The 26,594-nt window shown below is 33.9% G+C and overlaps 1 protein-coding gene across 4 annotated transcripts; it reads left to right on the top strand.

The window, feature by feature from the left end:
• The first annotated feature begins 708 nt into the window (after positions 1-708).
• On the top strand, positions 709-26,594 carry lnpep (leucyl/cystinyl aminopeptidase). Of its 4 annotated transcripts, none has more exons than XM_087251261.1 (18): positions 709-920; positions 4,488-5,310; positions 5,447-5,585; positions 6,056-6,190; positions 6,276-6,396; positions 6,562-6,713; positions 7,275-7,388; positions 9,029-9,160; positions 12,064-12,195; positions 12,329-12,480; positions 15,301-15,389; positions 15,475-15,658; positions 17,089-17,245; positions 17,339-17,523; positions 19,035-19,196; positions 19,284-19,424; positions 23,313-23,394; positions 23,484-26,594. In XM_087251261.1, exons 1-18 carry the CDS (start codon positions 875-877, stop codon positions 23,613-23,615), a joined length of 3,078 nt encoding a protein of 1,025 aa, XP_087107387.1. In that variant the 5' UTR covers positions 709-874; the 3' UTR covers positions 23,616-26,594. The 4 variants fall into 4 exon arrangements, with proteins under 4 accessions (XP_087107387.1, NP_955915.1, XP_087107388.1 ...); NM_199621.1 differs by having other exon boundaries at positions 877-920; positions 15,298-15,389; positions 23,484-24,960; XM_087251262.2 differs by lacking the exon at positions 709-920 and adding an exon at positions 1,554-1,868.

Below are 26,594 nucleotides of genomic sequence, written 5' to 3'. Positions count from 1 at the left end.
TGACCCTTTAAGTAATATTGCCATTTTCTGAGATTTCATTAGATGTAAGCCGCAATAATCAAAATAAAAAGAAGTAAACAGAAATATCAGTCTATGTGTAACAAATCTATTTATGAGTTTCACTTCTTTAATTGAAATACTGAAATTACAACTACAATTATTACAACTTTTTGATAACATTGTAATTCATTGAGATGCACCTGTAAATTGATGAGAACTTTATTATATACTTTACATTATACAACTTGATATTATATTTTGACCGTTTCTTGTTAAAGTAACGCTCCACTTATGTTGTATAATCTACTGCAGTACTAGTGTACAAACATTTTTCACCTTGTCACATTAGGCAAGCCTTCATCTTGTCACCAAAGATCACTGTTACTTGTGTTGGAAATTCCTAGCTCTCCATTGAAACAGGAGCTGGAACATGTTACAATGTTGTTGGCAGTTTGAAAGCAACTTTATTATGTAAAGACAACTAGTTAACAAATTAATCTATTGTTTTTCCAGAATGCAGAGTGCTCGCTGTAGAAGAAAATAAATGAATTGACCAAGCAGAAAGACATTGTTAAAATAAGTGCAAATAGCCGCTGTTGCCATTTTCACTTAGTGCAAATAGCCACTGCCCAACTGAAAACTTTTTTCACAGAATCTATTTCTCCACAGTATTCTGCTGTTCTAAGAACACAATGGCCCGACTATTTTATATCAGTTCCACTGGTGCCCAAATGTGCTGCACACTGCAGGCTCTTAAAAAAACAGCCTATTGTAGTGTTTTCTGAGTCAAATTGTTTGCATGTGATTGTCCAAATTGCTAAACAGAGACGCTATTACAGTTTTCCCTGTCGAGAATGGCAGTCTGTCTCAGCCCATGGAATCTGCAAATCATTTAAATCAACAGGAATATGGGGCTATTGGTATGAATTCAATTTTATTTTATTTGCAAATTAATTTTTAAAGGAATTTTAGGTTCTGTATCATGTTTAATACTTTTAGAGGAATTAACCATTGAACATTTCATTCAAAAATATTTTCCATATAATTGTTATTGTGTATGTGAAACTGTTATTAGTCAGGGCCAAATATGCTAATTAGCCTGTCATTTCTTAAGAACTACGTCGGTATAGTGGCGTCTTAAAGGGATAGTTCTCACAAAAAGAAAATCGAGTGTGTTGCTGTGTCGCTGGTGCTTTATTTTACACTCCAGTTAGATCTGTAAATACTTTGCATTGGTTATGATAATAATTACAATAAGTATATACCTCCAACCAACCTCGAAAGTTAAACTTACCAAGTTGCCTATATACTTTCTTAAGTTCTCTACCTGACTTCGTAAGCATAGAACATAAGTGAATTTTAGGCAGGATAACAATAACCATAATTAAATTCTGGGGCTTTGTTCAGTACATCCACGCATGTATTTCAAGTCTAAACGCAAAATTTGGGGTGACAAGCGTGACATCTGTTTTATAAAGAAAACCATGCTAGTTTGGAACATGTCCATTTTGAGGTGAACTGTCCCTTTAAACGTTTCAGCTAAAGGGGAAGTTAAATTCTTGTCGCTTTTTTGACAACACCGAATGCCATTTCCAGCTTGTGTCTGTTGTTATATCGATAAATAAATGTGCAGCGATGACTCAATAAACCGCTGATCGATCTATTTGATGCGGTGAAATGTTAGGGCTGTAGATCAAGCTAACGATGCTAAGCTAACACCAGTTGATCTGATGTGTCCCTACGTTGGGTGAATGTGTGACTCTTCACCTTTCCTGGGATTAAACATCTGCAATTTCAGCTGATACGGGATTTGTTTTTATACTCCATACTTGCATTTCAAAATTTAAGGATGGAGACGTTTGAAAGCGGTAAGGTTCCAGCTAATATGGACTGTTTATCTGTGTACGCCAGGTCGTGCACTGCAAAAAGTTGCCAGCTAACATGCTACATCTGGCCGCAGAATGCTTTTTATGTAACGATATTATGCAAGCAAATGTTATAAAGCATTGCTTTTGGATTTTGCTAAGTTGTTTGTATCATGGCCCTGGTTCTGTGCCAATGATTACTTTAGCTATGGAGCTGTTTTGGGTAAGTAATCATAGATAACGTATATACAAAGTTTCAACTTACTGATGTGAATAACGTTTAAGTAGCCACGAGAGCTTCTTGAAGTTCATATGGTGCTTTAACGGACAGGACATCTGAATAGATTAAAACAGTCTAGTGTTTTATAAGTAGGAGGGAATACCAGTAAATTAAATCAATGGCTTGTTTGTTGTGGTTACTGTTATTCATGTGATGTCTGCATTCACACTCAGCACTCACATATGACTTTATATGCCCTTAAAGTAAATACATCAGTCAGTCTACTTGCATCAATCTTAAGTTTCCAAAAAGCCCCAAGGTTCATGTTTGCACAAAATCTTGCAATAATGTCTCCAAGATGACATTTGGTGCTTTGTGTCTTTATGGTCTTGCCTAAATTTGACAGATGGTCAGCTGGCAGTCACTTTGGTAACTGTCTTTTGCTATGTTCTATTTAGTTAACATAAAAAGAGTTTAATCTAACAGCCCCTGAATTTATCTGTCTGTCAGCAGTAGAGAAAAAAAGTCTTCCGTTACTTGCTTTTGTTGGCTTCCTGAATGAAAGTTGTCTCTATTCAGTATGTATGAACGTTGGAAAGAATACAAATGCTTAAACCAGTTACCTAAAAGAGCAGCAGTACAGTGTACAACAGACCCCAATTTAACCTCAGGTCAGAAGGTATAGCACATCAGTGCTTTCAAGAGCTAATTTGATAAGTGTTTACTCAAGTGCCTTGATTTAAGTAAATTTAGTTTTATTCTCTTGTGAACAAGCAAATAAAAGAGGAACTCTTGTGGTATTTTTATTTTCCGCCAAGGTATTGAGAAATCTTTAGAAATACAGTTAAAAAAAAAAAAAAGCTTACATTCAGGCCATACAATTTCAATCTAGCTTTAGCTGGAACTGGTTTTCTTGGTGTTTTATAAAATACAAGTCAACGGCTATAATAACGTAGAGTCAGATTATATATTATTGAGGTCTGAATTAAATGTGACAGTATTGTAAATTGAGTTTGAGACAGATTGTACTGCTTCATAAGACCTTGATGTACTGCCATAAGTCATGGATATTAATTTGTTTTGTCTATATGGTTTTGATCACAAAGTGTCAACATTAAGTTGCATTTTCTTTATCACCAAGGACCACAATTGTAGCAACAAAAAAAATCTTAATTTATTTTCTACAAAATAATAACAATAATAATAATCACGTTCATCTTAGATGGCTAAAGGGTGAGTAAATTAACAGCAACGTTTTTATAATCTGAGCAAACTATCTCTTTATGGAAACACATTGCTGGCAGCATTGAATATGTTTTATGAAATATGTTATATTGTATGGCAACTTGTGGTCTTAGCTAGAAGGATTTACTGGAACAATCATAACATGTATATGCATGAAAAGTGATTTGCCTTTTATGCTTAGTTTCACTTTCATTTGTTTTCTGCTTTTTACTCTCTGACAAAAACAACTTGTGGCTTCCTACAAAAACACTCAACTTTGCAGATACAGTGGGTGAAATAAGTATTAAACACTTCATGATTTTTCCTGGTATATATATTTCTAAAGGAACTGCTTACATGAAATAAACATATATATATATATATATATATATATATATATATATATATATATATATATATATATATATATATATATATATATTTGTATATTTTATCCATAAATGAGTATAATAACAATGTAACAATACAAGGAGAAAGTACTGAACTACTCAAATTTATTAAATACGTATAAAAAACTTTTTTTAACTTTTTTAATCGGCTTCTTACAGTATGTTGAGAATGAAGTCGCATACATTTTTTCCCATACTTTAAGAGTCAAGTCTTGAGTGCTCTGTGGGTTTAGTACTTATTTTCTATCTAATTCAAGTCAGATGATTGGCTGGGCCTTTATATAGCAGGTTATTTTATTTTCTGAAAACAATTGAGAGTTTTATTGGCTGCATTTTGGATCGTTGTCTTGCTGAAATATCCACACTGATTTATTAGTCATCATCCTGGTAATGCAGAATATGCTAATATTCATTTACACTGACAAAAGTTAAGTTTTCATTTTTAACTGCTGGCAGATTTCAGCTGCTGTCTGGGCATTCCATGCTTCTTTACACCTCCCTTTTCTCATGCGTTTAATAATGTGTCCCTCTGTCATTTTCGTTTTATTAACTTAAGTTCCAAAGTTTTCATTGTATGCATGGATTACTTCAACTGTTACTATCATCTGGCGAAAACTTCAAAAATTTAGAAACATGCTTTCTAAGAACGATCCTGAAGTGTTCAATACTTCTTTTTTTACCCACTGTTACTTGTCTTTATCTTGTCAACATGAAGCCACTTTCAAAAACCATCGGTTTGTAACCACTTGTCTTTTATGTAACCTACAGAAAGAGCTCCACTGCCCAGGAACATGATCGAGAACAGCATGTTTGAGGAAGAGCCAGATGTAGTGGATTTGGCAAAAGAGTCCCCATCCTATCACATCGACTCAGATGATGTAACCTATGAACCCCGCAGTTCACGACTGTTGGTACGAGGGCTTGGAGAAAATGACATGGATGAAGACGAGGAAGATTATGAATCCTCTGCCCGTCTTCTTGGCATGTCCTTTATGAACCGCAGCTCCAGTCAGCGCAGTGCTGCTTCTTCCTACACCCGCCAGCAACCTTCCAACTCATGTTCACCGCTCTCAACCAAGACTACAGCGGTAGGCGTTCTCATCCTGGTGCTGGTGGTCTCAATGTTCATGGTCATCTACTTTGTACCAAGCTGCACTTTCACCAAGAAGGGCTGTCAGAAGAGCAACTCAAGCATGAGCAGCATCTATCCGATTTCCACAAGCGGAGAACTTTTCCCATGGACTGACCTGAGGTTACCAGTCAGCGTGCATCCTGTGCATTATAATATTTCACTTCATCCTGACCTAAACTCAATGACTTTTCAAGGCAATGTGTCCATTGTAGTTCTAGTCGTGCACGAGACGAAAAATATTGTTCTACACAGTTCGGATATGAACATAATCAAGGTCACTTTTGACGATAAAGAGTACCGCTTCCTGGAGTACAAACCATGGCAGCAGATCGCCATCAAGTTTCCAGAAGATCTTAAGAAGGGGCAATATGTCTTGAAATTTTCCTACAAAGCAAACCTCTCCAACAGCTACGATGGCTTTTACAACAGCTCCTATGTCGACACAGCTGGTACAAAGAGGTATTTGCTGCCTGGCCAAAAAATGACAATTCAGAAAAATATTTAGCTTTTTTGTGCTGATTAATAATTACTTCTGCTTTGTTAAATATTTATGCTTCTGAGACACTTTCTCTAACTCAAAATGTCTTTCTTCTAGAGTTTTGGCCGCTACTCAATTTGAGCCTCTGGCAGCCCGCAAAGCTTTCCCTTGTTTCGATGAGCCAGCCTTTAAATCAACTTTTGTAGTTAAAATGACCAGAGAAGCCAAATATATCAGCCTTTCAAACATGCCCAAGGTGCTTATAAGTAAATGTGTATTCATTCATTTCTTGATCCGTTTATTTATTTAAAGGGTAATATATATATATATATATATATATATATATATATATATATATATATATATATATATATATATATATAATTGCTAATTTGATAATGGTTGTAAACTGCATTTGTGCATTTTAACCTTCTTTTCAGCCATCTATTTTTGAAGACTATTTAAAAATTATAATTACAAATACATCTTTAATAATATTTTAAAGACTTTTATTTTTATTTTTTTAAATTTTATTACTTTTATTTATTTTTTAATTTTTTACATACATAAACTACATATTCATTTTTAATATAAAAATTACATGAAAAAAAACATGTTTTCACAGTTCTTTCACTTTTTAGCTTAGTTTTAGGTATATAGTCTTCCAAATTCTCATTTTTAGAATAGACATGTTTTATAATTGTTTTGGTTATTATTTTTCTTTAGATCAAAACCACAGATTTGAATGAAAATGGCCTTCAGGAAGATGAGTTTGAGAGTAGTGTAAAAATGAGCACTTACCTGGTTGCGTTTATCGTAGCTGAATTCAGCAGTCACAGTAAAAACGTCTCTAAAACTACGGTATGTATTTCTCTCAAAATAATTTTCTTGTTTTGAAAAATATGGAAGCGTGATGGTATAGTTTATCTTTTCAAATGTTGTGCAGGTGTCGGTGTATGCTGTTCCAGACAAAAAGGACCAAGTGCATTATGCTTTGGAGACAGCTTGTAAACTGTTGAAGTTCTACAATACGTTCTTTGAGATAGAATACCCTTTAAGCAAACTAGGTAAAACGCCTTTTCTTATGTAGACTTTTCAAACAGGGATTATTAGGTTTCTAGAATAGCCAGATGAGCATGCATGCTAATGTCATTTGTACAAATAAGCAATTTAAAAGTCTTGACATGGCGGAGATTTCTTTCTTTTTCTTTTTTTCTTTTTTAAATCAATAGATTTAGTGGCCATTCCTGACTTCCTCGCTGGAGCCATGGAAAACTGGGGGCTAATCACATTCCGCGAGACAACTTTGCTAGTAGGCAACCAATCCTCTCGCTTTGACAAGCAACTAGTGACCTCAGTCATTGCTCATGAACTTGCCCACCAGGTAATTTGCTTTATTAAAAAAAAATATTCTCATGACAGGATACTAAAAGTCACATTTAGTACATGATTTTAAAAGGTCAAATTAAGTCTACCTATAAAAAAACCCCGCATTTTTAACATGTGGGAAGTATTGCTTTTAAAGGGTTAGTTCACCAAAATTGAACATTTACTTTTTATTACTGGTTTCAAACCTTTAAGATTTTTTTTATTCAGTTGAATACTTAAGAAGATTATCTTGAAGAAAGCTGAAAACCTTTAACCATTGACTCCCATAGTAGAAAAGAAATACGATGGACGTCAATGGTTCTAGGTTTCCAGAATAAAGAAAGTTAATCAGATCTAAAACAAGTAAAAGTTTAGTAAATGATGACAGAAGTAAAATAATTTTGGTGAGCTATTTCTTTAACAGCTAGTTTTATTGAAGTTTATTAAAGTATTGTTGTTTAATGTGCACATTTTACAGGTTTTTCTTTCAGAAAAAAGTTTGGCATTCACCCCAAATGATTGTGCTTGTCAGCCATTTTGTGTTTATTTTGTCATATAGTATATTTTTCCATTTCAGTGGTTTGGAAATCTGGTTACTATGAGATGGTGGAATGATCTTTGGCTGAATGAAGGATTTGCAACCTACATGCAGTACATGTCCATTGAAAATGTCTTCCCAGATCTTGACATTGTAAGTTTACATCTAAAGCCCTGTTCACACTGTGAGATTTCAGCCACGATTTGGTCATTTGAGAAAAATTTGGGAAATTCTAAAAGATTCCTAAAATTGTAGGCTAAAAGCTGTGATCATTGATCGTTGTTTTGACATTTTCACAGACAAGCGCTTAATGCTGTTGCGATCAGATTTTTCCTCCGATTAAGTTCTGGCAGTGTCAAAAGATTTCAGACACTTTCCTGCAGTGGGACAACAGCTTCAATGAGCGTTAGTCCAAGAACCAATAGGAGCACAGAATCCTCAATCGCAATCCTCGCGACAATTCAAATGACCACAGGGAAATGTCAAAACAGTTTTTTTCTTCCTGGTTTTATTGTTGAGGCACACTGCAAAATTGCCGCTACAGATAGATTACGTCTGCGATGAGCAATCATTTTATAACATAGCATAGTGAAAGTGTCACAGATTGTTGATGTCAAACTCCAGGGGAATCATGTATCAATGCTGCGTATGCACAAAAACTTTGCATACACTAGATTTCGCGCTTCCATTTTAAATTTACTAGCGATGAAATTAACGTGAGAATGTGCGTTGGTCCGCGCCAACTTCATGTCTGGTGTACGTTTATTTCTTGTGTGTGTTTATTTCGATTGGAGATTCCTAGAGGCAATTATGTTATATGCACACTACAAAGTGCACCAAGGCACTTGAAAAACAATAATTTATAAGTGATAAAATGGGTAAATTGACACTTTTTTTTTACCAGTTATGTGATTTAAAACATAAAAATATATGCAAATGTATACAACCCTTAGTTTATGGCAATGGCCTTATTAGAGGACATTGTCAATGGTCGAATCTGTAGGAAAAATAAACATTAAAGCGCAATTTCCAGCGATTGCCGGTTTTCCTAATGTAATTGGAGTGATTGACTGCACGCACATTGCTATAAAGACCATCTGAAGACGAATTTGCATACATAAATCGGAAACCTTGCCAAAGAAATAAAATGCCAGTGGCACTGCCTTGATAAGAGCAGAGGGATGCTGCTATACTTTCACCAACAAAGTGTTCCTCTAATACATCTATATATAATACATATATATATAATACATATATATATATATATATATATATATATATATATATATATATATATATATATATATATATATATATATATATATAAATAATACATATATATATAGTCACTTTTTATTTTATTACACTTTTTCTATTTTATTTTTCTTTTACTTTAAAAAAAAAAAAAACATTCTAGTATAAATCCAATTGAATTTCAGATGAGATATATACAGGTTTTACAGAGTTTTTGTTTAGCAAGTTTCTAACATGCAACTAGTTTTAACATAGTTTTAAAGAAATTTGTTGATCTGTGACACTGCAATATCTACAATTCTTCTATTTTTTTAGTTCTTTTTATTTTCTGAATACAGTTAATTTTAGGAGATTTACACGTGTTGTTCAATCTGTTTATTTACTTTAACATGTTTCTGAATTAAATTATCAAACTTTTTTCTAAGGCAACAGAATCTAAACTTTATTTGACCTATTACAAAATCCAGTATTTCTTAGCTTTATAAAGACGACCTGTTGGAATGCATGTTATTGAAAATGCCTATATTTGTGTTTTTCAGGACATTGAATTCTTAAATGTGCGTTTTAAAGCTCTGGCCAAAGATGCGCTGAACTCGTCCCATCCAGTGTCTACTTTTGTGAGCACACCAGAGCAGGTGGAAGAGATGTTTGACTCTGTTTCTTATGAGAAGGTATGTCATAAATTATCTTGTTGTGAAGTGACTTCAGTTAACCCTTCTTCTTAACAGTGTCTCGGTGTCATCGTTTGTCATTGACGGTTTTCATGCCATTGATAGCCACATGACCATTGCGATTAACTTGGTGGGCAAAAAAATTAAATAAATTACAGTGGATCGTAACGACAGCTACACTGGAATCTCCTTAGAAACGCAGTGCTCATGTTTTCATCTATGTAAAGTTATGAATATTTTGATCACTTATCAACAATACAAGGCAAGGCAGTGGCACAGTAGGTAGTGCTGTCTCCTCACAGCAAGAAGGTTGCTGGGTCGCTGGTTTCTCTGTGGAGTTTGCATGTTCTCCCTGCCTTCGCGTGGGTTTCCTCCGGGTGCTCCGGTTTTCCCCCCACTGTCCAAAGACATGCGGTACAGGTAAATTGGGTAGGCTAAATTGTCCGTAGTGTATAAGTGTGTGCGTGAATGTGTGTGTGGATGTTTCCCAGAGATGGGTTGCGGCTGGAAGGGCATCCGCTACATAAAAACTTGCTGGATAAATTGGTGGTTCATTCTGCTGTGGCGACCCCAGATTAATAAAGGGACTAAGCCGACAAGAAAATGAATGAATGAATGATCAACAAAACAAAACAGAGATATGATCACAAACTGTAAAATATGGGCACTTCCGAATCATATACTCAACCAGCAACCATTTAAAACCCTCATGTCCCTATCACAGCTCCAATTCAACTCTAATAGACCCTTTTCACATTTCCAGGTTTCTCAGTAGCAGAAGTCGTCATAGTTGGGAAAACTTGGAGCGCAGTAAATGGGACAATACAACAAAGAATTTTTTTACAATCTTATTTGCTCAAATAATAAAAGAAAAACTCCACAATGGGGTTATAAAGACTTTCAGAAAAAGAAAAATGTTTGAGACTGACACTGCAAGAAGAGAAAATAACATCATATTTACTGTTCCTTCTCATAGACACTACATTAGAAGTGCCTCACATAAGTGGTAATTTGTTTTTTGTCGTTTGAAGCAAAGATTAAATACTATATGCATATATACTTTACATATAAACATTCTTACGTTTTTATTTAAATCTAAATATTAAAAACTGTCTAGTATTTAAGATGCTGATGACTGTTAAACACTTTATAACAGGCTTGTGAAAAGGGTCCATCCTCAGCAATTTAGTTATTGGAGGTGGCGTTATGCTGTCTGTTTTTAAATTTGGTAGTTTACTTCACTTAGATTTATATTTACTGGTAATCTATTCATTCACTTCTACTGTTTTTACTTAGACTTCAATTTATACTTTGAAAATGGTAAAGTGGTAAAAAGAAAATTTAACAATTCTTTTTTTTAACTCAAGACATGATAAGAATGTTTACACAAGATGCCTTATTGGACACACGAGACTCACTCATGAATATTTGCAGAACAAGAAGTTCCCTGAACATGTCAGTGTTGCAACACAAACCATATGCTTTTAAAGAACCCTATTTTTAATGCTATATGGAGAGACTTTAATGAGAATCCTTCAAAAATACCACAATTTCTATCAAAAGTTAACCTTAAAATGTTTTTTGATCGTATGTATTATTATTATTTATGTATATTTTCTTATGTATTTTATGTTGCTGTTAATGTCTTTTTATTGTTATAAGTTTTTTTTTTAACATAGAAAAGAGATGTTGTAAATTTGATTTAGTTTTGGCATAAAATAGCCAGTGAAGCTGATACAGCAATAAATTCAAATATCTCTCTCTCTCAGGCACAACCAAACAAAAAAGTAATGGCAAAAGCAAGCAAAGAGAAACTTTGAACAGAATGTGAATTGGGGGTGCTCCTTACGGAGGTAGACCAGAGAAAAACAGGGTTATTTGCAAGTTTGTCCTTCGGAATTAATAACAAAAGAAAAAAAACTGAGTGGGAGATTTAGCTGACGCGGTTAACGCAGTAGGGTCTAAATATTGCACTGTTAGTGAATTTAAAAAGAAATGGTCTGATGTAAAGGTGTAAAATTTTGTTGTGTCTATTTAGGCTAAGTGCAAATAGCATACCTTGTTGGACTAAGCTAGTTGAGTGATTCCCACACTTTACCATTTGATTGACAGAGACAACATAACTAAAGAGGGTGACAAACAGCAGCGTGAGTGGCGTACCTCGTAAAGTGCATGGCAACATGTTTTAACACGTTCGATCATAAAACCGGTTTGAATCCAGCGTCTGATGAACTCATTCGTCTTTCCCCCACCGCATATCAGATTTTGCCTACTCTTCATCACGAAGAAGACAAGTAGGAATCATTAATAAGTGTGTGTATTATGTTAAGCGCATTTGAGCGTCACATATTATTTGCACATTTATTGAATTGAAATGTTTGATTCACGTATGCAAATTCATCTTCAGATGCCGCCTTTTATAGCAATGTGCGTGCAGTCAATCGATCTGCTTAGATTGGGAAAACCGGCGATCGCTGCAAATTGCACTTTAATGTTTGGCTTGTCAACTTCATGGTATAGAAACCTTATATACCTGCTAGACATGCGGATGATCCCGTCCCATACAGCTGCCATTGCACGGCTTGTAGCGTGAAATTCAACCTAATTGCCTCTAGGAGTCGGCAATGGAAATAAAACAAAAACACACAAGAAAAGCACGTACGGCAGGCATTTAGTTGGTGTACACCAACGCACATTCTCACATTCATTTCATCGTTAGTAAATCAAAACTTGAGTGGGAAATCTGGCGTACACAGTTTTTTTTGCATATGCAGCGTTGATACATGAGGCCCCAGGAGATTATGTTTTGCCCGCCAGGGGGGCATTCTTATGAAAACTACCAATTGATGGTATAGCTATTCTCAGAAGCTGAACCTGTTTTTTGTTCTGCCTTTTCTTTCAAGGGAGCCTCAATACTGCTGATGCTCAACGCAACCCTCAGAGATGGCGAGTTTCATAAAGGAGTGATTGAGTACTTACAAAACTATAATCTGTCAAACACAGAAAGCAAAGACTTATGGAACAGTCTCTCCCAGGTTAGACATTTTCTAAACGGCACATTTCAATGTTTTCATAATAAACTGTTATTCTCAGTGTCATGTGTTTTACATAATGATAGATGAGCTGTGTTGTTAATTTATTAGCACACACTGACCATGTTCTCCATAGGTGAGCAAACAAAGTTTAAATGTCTCTGAGATGATGAACACCTGGACTGTTCATAAGGGCTTTCCTCTGGTCACAGTCAAGAGAAACGGCCCTCAAGTGACATTGTCGCAAGAACACTTCCTTTTGAATGCCGAAAACGGCACAGACGACAGGTAGGGAAAGGACTTTTACTGCTACTGTGAGCAATTCTCTAATAAATTAGGGCAAGATTAGATCTGTCCGCTTTGGCAGTGCTCTGTGTTCTAATTTAAGCTGCTGCGTTTTCTGGTCAATAAGTTGCAACTGACAATCAATAAGTCAAAATTGAATTGTGAAAAAAGAAACACACCAGTCATAAGTTTGGAGTAAGTAAGATTGTTTTTTAATGTTTTGGAATAAGTTTATTCTGCTAAAAATTATTTAATAGAAAATTTATTTAATAGAAAATACAGCAAAAACGGTGAAATGTTATTGCAATATGAAATAACTGTTATTTTATTACATGTACAGTAGTTTAAAATGTCGTTGATTCTGGTGGTCTAATGCTGAATTTTAAGCATGATTAATCTTTAGTTTCACTTAATCCTTCACATATTTTAGTATGATGATAAGCTCAGAAACTGATACAGTTCCTTTCAAAAGTAGCCAAATATTGATTTACCAAAAAAAATATATATACTAAAAATGGATTTACTTTTACTTTTGAACAATTTATTGTGATGAAAACAAGTAAATACATCTATAATGTAAAAAAAATGTAAGAATATTTTAAACTTTTTTTTTTTCTGGAAAGTAAATTGTAACAATTTTTTTTCACAAAACTATTAGTGATTTATACCAATAATAACGGATCATAACAGCAAATCATCATAAAATTATTTTTTTAAGGATCATGTGAAACTAAAGAGTAGTTATGATAAAAAATAAAGCTTTGAATTACAGAAATACTTTACATTTGCAGCCTTGGTAAGCAGGTTTGCCTTCTTTTAAAACATTTAAACAATCTTTCTGATTCCTAACTTTTTACTTGTCACAGGCATTAGTGTAAAATGTAAACAGAAATACTGGTAACTTTAAGACAATAATTTAAACACACTATACTGTTTGTTAAATACTTGCAAATAAACAAAGCATTTGCTACGGTATTAAAAACAGTAGGAATCAATTTATTTAAAGTAAATACAGCGCTATACAAATAAACTCGAGACACATAGCTCTCTCCTCATAGCATGACTTGACTGTAAAGACTGTACCTATTTGGAATATACATTTCAGCATTATGTTTTAGAATAAAGAAGTAGCTTGTATTGTGGAAAATGTCCAGTCTATGGTATTGTGGTTAAAGCAATGTTTCCTGATTCATTCAATGCTGTTTAGAGCAGGAAGATTCGATCGTCTGTGGGTGAAATTATACATCCCAAAAGAAAAGTCTCAGTTTTCATAATCCCTTTCTATCCTAGCCTGCCTTTTCCTATTAACAGTGAATGAAACTTAACGTTAATGGCATGTATTGTGATTATCTACCTTTTTATGATGAATTTGAATGAAATTTTAAGTCACTTTGGATTAAAACATCTGCTCAATGATTAAATGTGAAATGTAAATTGTGCAGTTTTATTTTAAAGCCTAATGTTGTAGATGTTTTTTAGAGCTTTTGTATATGGTTGTTTATAAACATAAAGGTTTTGCAGAGATGAGTTGCAGCTGGAAGGGTATCCGCTGAGTAAAACATATGATGGATAGGTTGGCGGTTCATTCCGCTGTGGCGACATTTTCAAAAAGAAAATGAATGAATGAATGAATAAACCTTAAAGTTGATAAGTTAATTGGTTATTGAATAATTTATTTATTAAGATGTTAAATTATTCAGCAAACGATACTTGAGTGGATTGTTCACCCAAAAATTAAAAATGCCATATGTCATTATTCTGTTGAACATAAAAGAAGATATTTTAAAGACAGCTAGAAAAATGTGACTATTGACTTCCATCGTATTGGTTTTCCTACTATGAAAGTCAATGGTTAGACATTTTGAGCTTTCTTCAACAAGGGAAAGAAACTCATAAAGGTTTAGAACCACTTGAGGGTGAGTACATTTTCAAGTTTGGTGAGCTATCCCTTGAAATGAAGTTTTCACAAACTACTAAGCAGAACAGATTTTTCCATGAGTAAAAATAAGAAATTATTAACTTTCTTAGCTTCAAATTAGGGCTACACGATATGGGAAAAATCGGAGATTGCAACATTTTGTTTTTCGGCGATATATATTGCGATATGAACACAATTTTACCAGGTCATTCATTTAGTTTGATTGAATTTGTAAGGGTGCGAACATGTATTAAAAATAATAAACAAATTGCGAGCAAAAAATAACTACAATGGAGCAACGAAAAATGTTAAAGACACAGTGCTATATGGTTTTTGTTTGTGTGCGAGTCAAAAAGATTTCATGTACAAACTGTGAAATAAGACTGATAATCTTTATTTTATTAATCCAGTAAAATTATTCTTCATTGAAGTTTCAAATGTACTTTTTGTCCCCAAATGCGTTAAACTCTCTTAAAATGCCTTTAAAACACACGCAAATGATAAATTTACTCTAAATTTATGTTACTCTAAAGGAATGTTTAGCAAAGAATCCACAAATCAAGTATTCTCAATTGTTGTGCTGATTAACTAAAATCCCAACTCAGCAGTGCATGTCCTGCTCCTGCGACTATTGTTGGACACACACACACATTGCAATATTGATGCTGAAACGATGTATTGTGCAGGCCTTCTTCAAATCTGTGTGTATAGTGAGCATTGAGAATCTTTCCAAAAACAAATGCAAATGTTACCCCCCCCCCCCCACCCAACTAATGAGATTTTTTTATTTTTATTGATAGTCTTTTTTGTTTAAAGGCAGACATTTCAATAAACAAAGTCAAAATGTTGATCTATTGAAGGAAAAAAAGAACTAAAATGAATAATATGTTTGTTGCCCATAGCAGCTTGTGGCATATTCCACTGACGTATGTGAATGACAGCTGTAGTGTGCTCCGTTCCTGCAAGCAAGTCTTTCATCTCAAGGACAAAGAAGGTGACAATGTGCTGACACAGACGAAACATTCCAACCACCGCAAATATGCAGCGTAATGTTGTTTGTTGTTTCAAATCTTTTCTAGCCACGTTACAGCTTCCAGGTCAGGTGAAATGGTTAAAGTTTAACTTTAGGAGTGATGGCTTCTACATAGTGCATTATGATGAGCAGGGATGGAGCGACTTGATTAGTGCTTTGAAGGTGGACGTGAATGTCCTCCCCTCTGAAGACAAGGCAGCTCTCATCAATAACATCTTCGCTCTCTCCAGGTACATCTTCTTTTAAAGAAATGTTGAAGAAAGGTTATTGCATGAGTTTTTTTAAGAGCTGATGATACAGAATTGCAATTACTTTTTGTGGTTTAGCTTTGAGATGAAACTTTGACATCTTTTTCTTTAAAAATTTTTATTTATTTATTAAGTTACCGTTGTTTCTGATTTCCACTAGCTCCAGCTTTTCAAATTGGTCGTGTAGCAACTTTCGACGTGTAGTAATTGGCCACTTATACATACAAAATGTAATTATTAAAAACAAAATGTGAATATGTGTTCATCTCCTTCAAAATTATTGACAAAGTTCTGTTCATTATTATAAAATCATTTTTGAATTCTTTATTGCGTCTTTTTTACCGAAAAGTGTTTAAAAAAATTAGTAAATAAAATTAATTCTCATCTGTAGCTCATTGTTTGATTGGACTGCATCACATCTATTTTAAAAGCCACAAATGCTCTAGGCATAGAAAAACACACCGTATTCAACTAATCAAGGTGTTCAAGAGCTAAACTCTGTAGAGCTGTGGCCCACCAGGAATTGAGTTTGAGACCATTGGTTTTGAAGGCATAGATCAACCTAAAATTAAATATACTCACTATTTACAAGTGGTTCCAACCCTTTTTAAGTTTCTTTATTCTGTTGAACACAGAAAAACAATTAATATAAAATAGTATGTTCAACAGTAGAAACTCAAATAGATTAGGAACCATTTGAGGGAGGGAGAATGACGACAGAACATGACTTTGTCATTTTGGTGTGAACTATCCCTCAAATTATAACTGTAATTTCTATATATAGATATGGTAAGCATGTTCTGGACTGCTCTACACTGAAAATGAATTATTACTCTTGTTATACACTGAAAAAATAAATCCATACATTTACAGGAATTTAACTGTTAAAAAATGTTAGGAACGTAAAAGAAATTTCAACATTTTCAGACATCGATGTTTTGAAGTTCTAATATCTACACAACTTAACTTTGTCACACAGACAAAATCACAACCATAAGCCAGTGTGGATGAGAAAGTCTTGATAAACCAAAGCTCATCACAAAAAAACTTTCTCAAAAGCAGAGAACAAGCATAATAATATAAAGAACACTCTGTGTCATGCACACAACTGTTAAACACACATCATTGTAACACACGTAAAGTTAAAGTAATGCAATATACATTATTTATCAACATAAAATAACTTTAAATAACTTAAAACTCTAATGTGCCCAATTCAAGAGAAAAAAGTTAAAAGAAACATTGTATTGTCAACACAAAAGCATAAAAAGTCATGCAGGGAGTTCTAGGAAGGGTGAATTTATAATTATTTACTGTTTATTTTAAGGAAACTTGCTGTTAAACAAGTTTTTACAATAGCCTTTTTACAGTGTATGTTAGGAATGCTAAATTGTTTCCTCTTTCCTCCACAGATTGGGCAAAGTGTCCTTCAGGCAGGTCTTAAACCTCATGGACTACATCAGAAATGAGACCGAGACTGCCCCTCTGACTGAAGCTCTCTCTCAGCTTGGTCAGATCTACCGGTTGCTGGACAAAAGATCAGATCTGAATTTGGCTTCTAGTATGACAGTACGAAAACAAAAGTTAACTGTTGTAGTCCAATCTGTTATCTTACGACAATGCATTTAGTGCTAAAACCTTTTTAAAATGTGTTCTTTAAAGACTTACATCGAGAGCCATTTTGGGAGTTTGATGGAGAGTCAGTCGTGGGAAGTGGAAACTTCTGTGTCCAAGATGACGCTTCGCTCTGCCTTGCTGGAGACGGCATGTGCTCTCAATAGACCAAACTGCACAACACAGGCCAGACGTCTGTTTGATCAGTGGCTGGCTTCAAACAAGACTTTGCAGTAAGTGTTTGAAAAGTGAACTTTGACTCAATTATGCGTACAGTGCATAGGCCCTACTGGAATTGTTCCACTTCTTCTTCTTCTTCTTCTTCTTCTTCTTCTTCTTCTTCTTCTTCTTCTTCTTCTTCTTCTTCTTCTTCTTCTTCTTCTTCTTCTTCTTCTTCTTCTTCTTCTTCTTCTTCTTCTTCTTCTTCTTCTTCTTCTTCTTCTTCTTCTTCTTCTTCTTCTTCTTCTTCTTCTTCTTCTTCTTCTTCTTCTTCTTTCTTCTTCTTCTTCTTCTTCTTCTTCTTCTTCTTCTTCTTCTTCTTCTTCTTCTTCTTCTTCTTCTTCTTCTTCTTCTTCTTCTTCTTCTTCTTCTTCTTCTTCTTCTTCTTCTTCTTCTTCTTCTTCTTCTTCTTCTTCTTCTTCTTCTTCTTCTTCTTCTTCTTCTTCTTCTTCTTCTTCTTCTTCTTCTTCTTCTTCTTCTTCTTCTTCTTCTTCTTCTTCTTCTTCTTCTTCTTCTTCTTCTTCTTCTTCTTCTTCTTCTTCTTCTTCTTCTCCTCTTCCTCCTCCCTAAACTATACATTTTTATAGAATAATCTTTTAATTACATATTTGAATCTTATTTAATAATTTTTTTATTTGATTTGATTTCAAAACTATGCAATTTTATCCTGACCTCTATCAGGGTGAAGCATTTGGGTTTAAATTTATTATTAGCTATATTGTTTTTATTATTATTATTATTGCTTTATTTGCTTTATTGTTTTTTTTTTTTTTTTTGTTTGTTTGTTTGTTGTAAATATGGTACCGTCAAGTCAAGAAACACATTGTTTGTGGATTTATTGAACTTTGCTTATATAATTGATACTCATCTTACAATGACAATAACTAATTATTTGATTAAATTCTGTACAAACTGTGTAGATTTTTCTTTAATTCTTTTGTTATATCTGAATTCTTAAGTAATTAATTTTGTCTGTGTTTGTACAGAACAGGATTAAGCACTAAAATAGGAAATGAAACTGAATTTAGCTGCAGTATGTATGTTGCCATAAAGCCAATAGCTACATTTTCATCCACCTATTTTTTTGTGCATTTTGGTTATGTGCATAAAAAACTGGTTGATGGAAACGCCAAGGTGCGCATACATTTTTAAAATAACTGAGTAGGATAACCTTTTTATTCGATAAGAAAAAATGCACATAAACTACAATAGAAACACTTTTACCATAGAAATTCCAGTATGCGCGTTAAAAAGTCAAGTGATATTGATATAAGAGATCATGTGATGGGGAAAATGTGTGTGAATGGATAAACTAGCAGGCTGAGCACACTGTAAAACATCAAAACGTTGTTTTGGTCATTCTAAAATGCCTTAACCATGTCAGTATTAGTGTTATTATATTATAAATGCATAAACGCATAAAGTTAATTTGCATTTTTGAATGGAAACAGCTATTGAATCCTCATTGCAATATTTCTTGAAAACAGAGGATCATCTTATAATATGGCTTATTTTTCTTTTTAAGGATTCCCAGCGATCTGATGAGAACAGTCTTCAAAGTTGCTGCCAAAACAGATGAAGGATGGAGTAAGCTTCTAGGCTCTTATAAACACTCCATCTATGACACAGAGAAGCGCAAGATGTTGGAAGCTTTGGCAAGCACTCAGGATGTACGGAAAATCATTTGGTAAGCCTGGATGATCTGCTCTGTTGAATGGAAAATTCTTTCTGTCAGCACACTCGATACCAAGTTTATTTTGGCTTTCTGTCTTAGGGTCCTGCAGAAAAGTCTTGATGGGAGTGAGATTCAAAATCAAGAATTTCCTTTGGTGATCCACACAGTTTGCAGGGACTTTGCTGGCTACCTCTATGCTTGGGATTTTATGAAGGAGAACTGGGAAAAAATCACCCAGAAGTGAGTAGGAATTTTTCACACAATGTAAAAAAGTTGATTATCAGTTTTCGTATTTGTGTTTTCAATATATTTACAGTTGTGAATTGCATTATTGGACCTTGATCTCTGCTGTCGACTTTTGATGTTGGAAATTCAACTTTACATTTTAACAAATTGACTTTTATGGACATTTTAGTAGTTTGAAATCATATAATGTATAAGAAAAAAATTATAAAGAAGTATGAAATTGTACTGGTGGTTTTTTACATGTTTTTGTAGCGTAATATACAACACCAACCCAGACAATATATCACTTTAAACTATTAAAAATTTTCATAAAAGTCACTTTTTCCCGCTTTTCAAGGTTAAAAAGTTGTTGGAATAAAGATCAAGTGCCCATAATGCAGTTCAAAAGCATCAATAAATGGGGAAAAATAAAAACATGAACACTGTTAATTTATGGATGTTGTTTACAGTGGCAGTTTAGGACTCAAGAGAACTTTGAGTTACTGAAGTATTTTGTTTTAAATAAAGTGTAATGACCCCACCCCCATCACACACACTTTCACTTCATGTCTACCTCAATATTTAAAAAAATAATGCCACCTTAATGAACAGGGAAATCTGTGAGTAGTAGGGAATGATAGGGAAACGTAAATGATAGGGTCATCATATTATCATATCACAGTAATCTGTCCGAAAACGGTGCATGTTTTCATTCAAAGTTGATTTATCTGCAAAACAGGAATACCATATAATGTCTTTGAGAATAAAGCACAGTTTTCATTCAATGAGTGTAAGAGAACAAAATTGTCACTTCCTGATAATCTGGTGCCAAATGAGACCAATCTTTAGGAGTACAATAATATTGTTTGCAATATATGACTTTAATTTGACTTTAGGGCGACATGTTGGCTCAGTGGCTAGCACTGTCGCTCACAGTAAGAACATCGCTGGTTTAAGTCCCAGCTGGACCACTTTAAGTTTGCATGTTGTCCCTGTGTTCGCGTGGGTTTTATCCGGGTGCTCCAGTTTCCCCCGCAGTCCAAAGATATGCGCTACAGATGGGTTAAATAAGCTAAATTGGCTGTAGTGTATATGTGAGAGTGTTTATTTGTTTCCTAGTCCTAAATTGCAGCTAGGAGGGCATCCGCTGTGTAAAACATATGCTGTAGAAGTTGGCAGTTCATTTCGCTGTTGCAACTTCTGATAAATAAAGGGCCAGTATAATGAACAAATTAATATGACTTTTTAGAATGACCAAAATGCCTGTTTCACATGCCTATTTTTGTTATACCATGATCTGTTAAAACAAAATCACATGATTTTCATAAAATATTTTTATGTATCATAAAAGTTATTATTGATAGTTTTTTACAAGCATTTTCAAAATTTCTAAGCATATAATCATTTCCTTTATGCATTTTTTATATGATGTTACAAAATGAACAAAAATAGGTGGGTAGAAACAGCTAATGGCAGACATACTGAATCTGACTAAAGATCTGAGGTAAAACATGTTGAAATGTCTTTTAGATTTGTAAATATTGTTTTCTGTTAGAATATGCACACTTTTGTTAAAAAAATGCACACTTGTGTTGCCATTCATCATCTGTTTGCATTGCTTAGCAATGTATAGCAAACAATGTGAAGAGGTGTACGAGGCATTGTGCAGCATAGATCCCCATGTGTGAGAGCCCCATGCTCTGCATTCAAATGCACAGTAAGCACTCATGTATACCGATGATAATTAGAGCCAATCACAATCACATCTGTTGAGACACAATGTTTAATCAACAGTGTTCAAGAATCAACCCAGCAGTAATTTCACAGTAATGATATTTTCACTGTATTTTGACCAATTGATGCAGCTTTAGTGAGCATAGACATTAAATAAAATGAAGTCAAGTCACCTTTATTCTATAGCACTTAATAAAATGTAGATCATGTCAAAGCTACTTTACATGAATGATGAAAAGTCATACAAATATTTCAGTTTGTGGGACATATTTGGCATATCAGGCAGGTAGCAGAGTAATGGTAGAAAGCAAGTGTAAGTAAACTTAAATAAATGTTTCCTTACCTTAACAAACAGATTGTTTTATGGTATTTATATGAATGTTTAATTGATTTGTATAGTGCGCTCTGCACTCTAATGTAATTATATTTTTTAGAATATAATTAATACATATTAAACCTCTTTAACAAATAAATGTACTTGCTGGATGACTGATTTTTGTTGGCTTGCACTGAGTCACAGTTCTAAAGTTAAATTCCAAACGGTTTCTTTTATTTTCAAGATCTGAGGTGAACTATCTGCTGCTGCTTTCATTAAGACAATAAATGTCACGTAAAATAGCATTAAACTCACATTATTAGTATTTAACATGAAATAAAGCTCATGTGGTGTATTTTAGAGGAAATTGTCATTTAACCTGTTGTTTAACTGTGAGAAATAGAAGCCGTTTCTAAAGTACAAGTTTCACTTGTTGTTTAGGTTAGGTATAATATATATATATATATATATATATATATATATATATATATATATATATATATATATATATATATATATATATATATATATATATATATATATATATATTCCTTCTATCGTGCCGTTGTTTTTAGTTAGGACAATGTTTAGGCTTTATAATCATCAGGGCAGGTTCAAATTTAACTAATTTAAATTTTGGTGAGTAAAAATGTGTTTTGAACAAGGAGTGCAATACCTAGTTCAACCACTGGGTGTCAAACTTACACAATGCACATTGTGAGTAGAGCTGCATGATTCTGGCTAAAATGAGAATCGCAATTTTTTTATTTTCTCACGATTCTGTAGATGTAAAATAAAGGTTAATATGATTGGGCTATTATTATTGTTATTCTCAAACATGTGGTAAGACAGCAGAAGGCTTTGTGTAGCTGTACTTTTGTTTAAAATGCACAATTTTGTGTAGACTTGGAATGGTGGACTTGAACAGACTTTAGATTTGTCCTGGTCATTAATGCTGATCATAATTCTGATGTTGAATTATTTTGTTTGAGACCTATGCTTACAATCTGTCATTTTCTGCTTAAAATCTGTCACTGACGTGATTTTTGTGAATACAGAAGACTGCGTGCATATTTGCATTTCGGTGGGTACTTTTTCGTGCTGGAATCAGTCAGCTTCATCTTGCAACACTGTGTGTGCACTTTCAGTTTAATTTTCACTGCTAAGAGCGGTTCACTTCCTGCGCGGCTCCCAAACGATCACTCTGTCCTACAAACTGAATGTTATTTACAACCTGTGATTCACAGCATATGCAGGTTCTGTTCGCTAAAGTCGACTTCATTAGTTCATGCAGAGGCCTATGGCTCCCGCCCTCTCTGTGATAACAGCTGACGGTCAGCAGTTCACGTCACGTGTGATTTTGCGGTCGCAAATACATTACATGAAGACAGAAATTACATTTTTGAGGTGAATTATATCCTATAAATACAGCATGTGACTCTTTCAACACCATTGCTAAACAACGTATGTAAAACAATGTGAAGACTTGTGCGGACACCATTGCTTCTCTCCCGAACTTGAAAATATGATTGACAGAATTGAAGAAATCGTCTAGGGAAGGGGTGTCAAACTCAATTCCTGGAAGGCCGAAACCCTGCAAAGTTTAGTTCCAACCCTGCTCCAACACACTTATCTGTAGGTTTCAAACAAGCCTAAAGGACTCAATTAGTTTGATCAGGTGTGTTTAATTAGGGTTGGAACTAAACTGTGTAGAGCTGCGGCACTTTTGGAACTGAGTTTGACACCTGTGGTCTAGGGGGTCGAATCGAGATTACGATCTTTTTACGATTAATTGTGCTGCTCTAATTGTGAGTATGAATGGACTTTTTCTTGTTTTTGTTTTTTCATATTAGGTTTCCTATTGGATCCTTTGCCATTCAGAGCATCATCACATCTACAACAAGTCAGTTTTCTACGAAAACACATCTCGCAGAGGTCAGTTCATAGTCGAAATATCATCATTATGTGAGTATGCAATGTTTTAGCATATTTGTTCAACATTATTGCTGTTTTTATTCATTCAGGTCCAGAACTTCTTCAGCTCCTTAGGAGCAAAGGGCTCTCAGATGAGGATTGTGCAGGAAGCCATTGAGACCATCAAGCATAACATGCGTTGGATGGAGAAGAACTTGAACACGCTCCAGAGCTGGTTGTAGTGCGAGTGAGAGGTCCCATGCCTCTTACTCCCTCAGGTGAAAAGATTTCAGGGTCAACAACCAGAGCTAGAAATGTACAAACGTTAGGTTTAGCTTGAGACAGACGGGCAGGGTTACTTGGATGTAAAGGGCCATTAAAAAAAAAAACATTTATTTTCAGGGCAACTCTTAGGGAATTATCCTGAGCTGTGAACTAGCCAGAAGCTTGCCAATTATCTGCCTGATAGCATTTAGCCTAACTTCTGTAAATGAACAAGTTTGGATATTATTTGCGATGTGTTTTCTTTTTTTTTCTTTAAGTTCTGAGATAAATGAAACCATTAAGTCAGCATAATATGATTTCCTGTATGATAACCTTAGCGCTTGTTGATGCGTTGTCTTTGCGGTTCACTTGAGGCAGTCCGGCTCAGTTATGAGTTTGGCTCAGGCCTCAAGCACTATTTGCACTATTCTAAGGTTCAGCTTGCTCAGGGCACATCTGCTTGTTGTTGAAATTACATGTTGAATTTAAACTCTTGATGTTAGTGGCTAAAAAACCAAAACCTCCCATCAGCATCAGCATGTTGGACAGTTTCGCCAAAATGAAGAACTGCTGTATTCTTCAGTACAACATTAAATGCATTTTAGATTAAACTTTAATGATAATTCATAAAATGAAAGTCAGCAGCTTCCGGCACTTAAGTGTAAGAAAAAATAATATTATATGTCTCTCCACAATTATGCCTCTTGTACACTGTCGTGTTGTCATTTGGGAGATACCTGTGTCAGGATTTGTCCAGAGTCAAGATGTTATATTGAGGTCCTGTTAATTGAACATGTGGGTTAAAGGTAATATTATTGTAAATAATGTTCACTTTCTTGCAAGGACAGGACAGATCCTTTCAATTCGTAAGACCTCAATGCTTTGTCAGGAGTCATGGGTGTTCATTTTGTTTTGATGGAATGCGTTTTTTCTTTTCTTTTTTTTTTTTTTTGACTTGTGTTTTGAATCACTAGTCAGCTGAAAAACCTTTTAAAAAGTAATTTACTCTTGAAAGGCTTAAAGGGTGACATTTTCTTTTTATTTGGTGAACTATCCTTTTAAATATCCCTATAACATGCATTGGCTATATTCAGTTGCTGAAAGCTGAAGTCATGTCACAAGAAAAGTGTCACCACAAGTATGTGGAGGTGAATTTAATCATGTTAAGGCTCTGTAATGCTTGTATGCAGGACTGTGTACATGTTCTTGCCTTACAAATCTTCAATACTTTGGTCTTTTGCACAAGATTTGTTTTTAAATTTAGTGTGTATATTATCTATTGTTTTTGCTGGTTTGCAAATTGGTTAAAAAAAAAAAAAAAAAAGCCTTCTAATATGTGGATTTTATTTTGTGTTTTGCTATGCACATGCTGATGGACCTTCACTATTTAATATTTTGTTGTTTTATATATATATATATATATATATATATATATATATATATATATATATATATATATATATATATATATATATATATATATATATATATAAACAAGCAAAATGGCAAAGATATAGTAAGATAAAGTTTAAAGTCTATTGTTTTATTGTTTGTGCATAATTGACACGAAAAAATATGTTTGAGATCTTTAGTTAATGGTAGTCTAATATTGTTACATTGTAGAACATGTGTACAAGATAGAAAGGGTCTCTAGAGTCACATCACTGATGGAGAGTTGTTACTTGTTTTTGTTTTGTTCATCATTTGTTATCGCTGGTTGCTACTGATAATGACACAAGGATTGCAGTGTATGATTTTTAAATTTCTTTTACAATTTCACTTTTTTTTTTGCTATTCAGGAATTGTTTTTAAAGATTGCTTTTAGTTTGTCCAAAAATAGGGTCAAAACAATATCATCATGCATGTGTAAAGATGCGTTTTTATTCACCTTGTTGTAAAGTCAAAATACAGTCCACAAATACGCACAAGATGCTTTGCTTTAATCTATAAAAATGGAGTATTTATCCTAAAGCGACACTGAGTGTGAATATTTGTGCATTTTTATGCATCCATTTTTGATATTATTTTAGTTTGGTTAAAAAGATGTTTAAATCTGTAAAGTGTGAGAATCTGTTTTTATTTGAAAAATTAATACACTTCCGGTGTGTTTGTTTTTGTTTTGTTTTTTATAGCTCAGCAGGTCAACCTCATAAAACACCAGATATGATTGGTACATTGTAATACAGCTGGTACATTGTAAATATTTTGTATGTAACAGTTGTTGTTTTGCTCATAAGCTTTATTCATGCATATATGATAGAATTGAATGACAAGCATTTAAAGGAAGGACAACGGCAGCATTGTTACACTGTAATGGACACTTTTGTCAGGTTTAAACGTTACAGTCATCAATGAATGTATTTGTGTTTTTTTTTTTTCTATAGATCTGTTCAAACACAAGCGTTAGGATTGTAATTCCCTTGTATCTGTATTCAACTGACTAATTAAAGAACAAAGTGTTAAAAATAAATGTCGAATTATTTCCTGTTATTATTCAGATGTCCTCCTATAAACCTGTGGATTTATGTGTCCCTCATGAGGCATTGTTTGTGTTACTGGCTGCCGTTCAAAAAAATAAGTACTTCTTTATTGTTATTAATTTTTTTTTTTCTGAAATGTTTTCTTTCGCCTCTAATAGACTGATTTATAAAAAATGCTGGTTATTTCTGGCAAAACTCTTGTTGTTTGTTTTCTTTTTAACCCTGACAGCTAGTTTAACAGGAAAAATATTGCTTGCTTATAAAATGTTACTTTAAAAGTTTTTTATGCCTGTGGAAAAATTGGAAGTGTTTATTTGAACAGATTGTGTGTGGAAGTGTCTTGATTATTTTATGTTGTTAATCAGCTTTGCATTGGGTTTGGATCCTGAGTTTTTAAGATGTTGCTCAACACTGACTCTTTATAAGACAATAACAAAAAGAAATTATAATAAAACATTTTGTGCACAAATTTCACAA

This window comes from Danio rerio, chromosome 5, assembly GCF_052040795.2.
Source record: "Danio rerio strain M-AB ecotype USA chromosome 5, GRCz13ab, whole genome shotgun sequence".
In the NCBI taxonomy this organism is placed as follows: domain Eukaryota; kingdom Metazoa; phylum Chordata; class Actinopteri; order Cypriniformes; family Danionidae; genus Danio; species Danio rerio.
The sequence above is the reverse complement of the archived record's forward strand: the minus strand, read 5'-3'. Positions and strand labels throughout refer to the sequence as shown.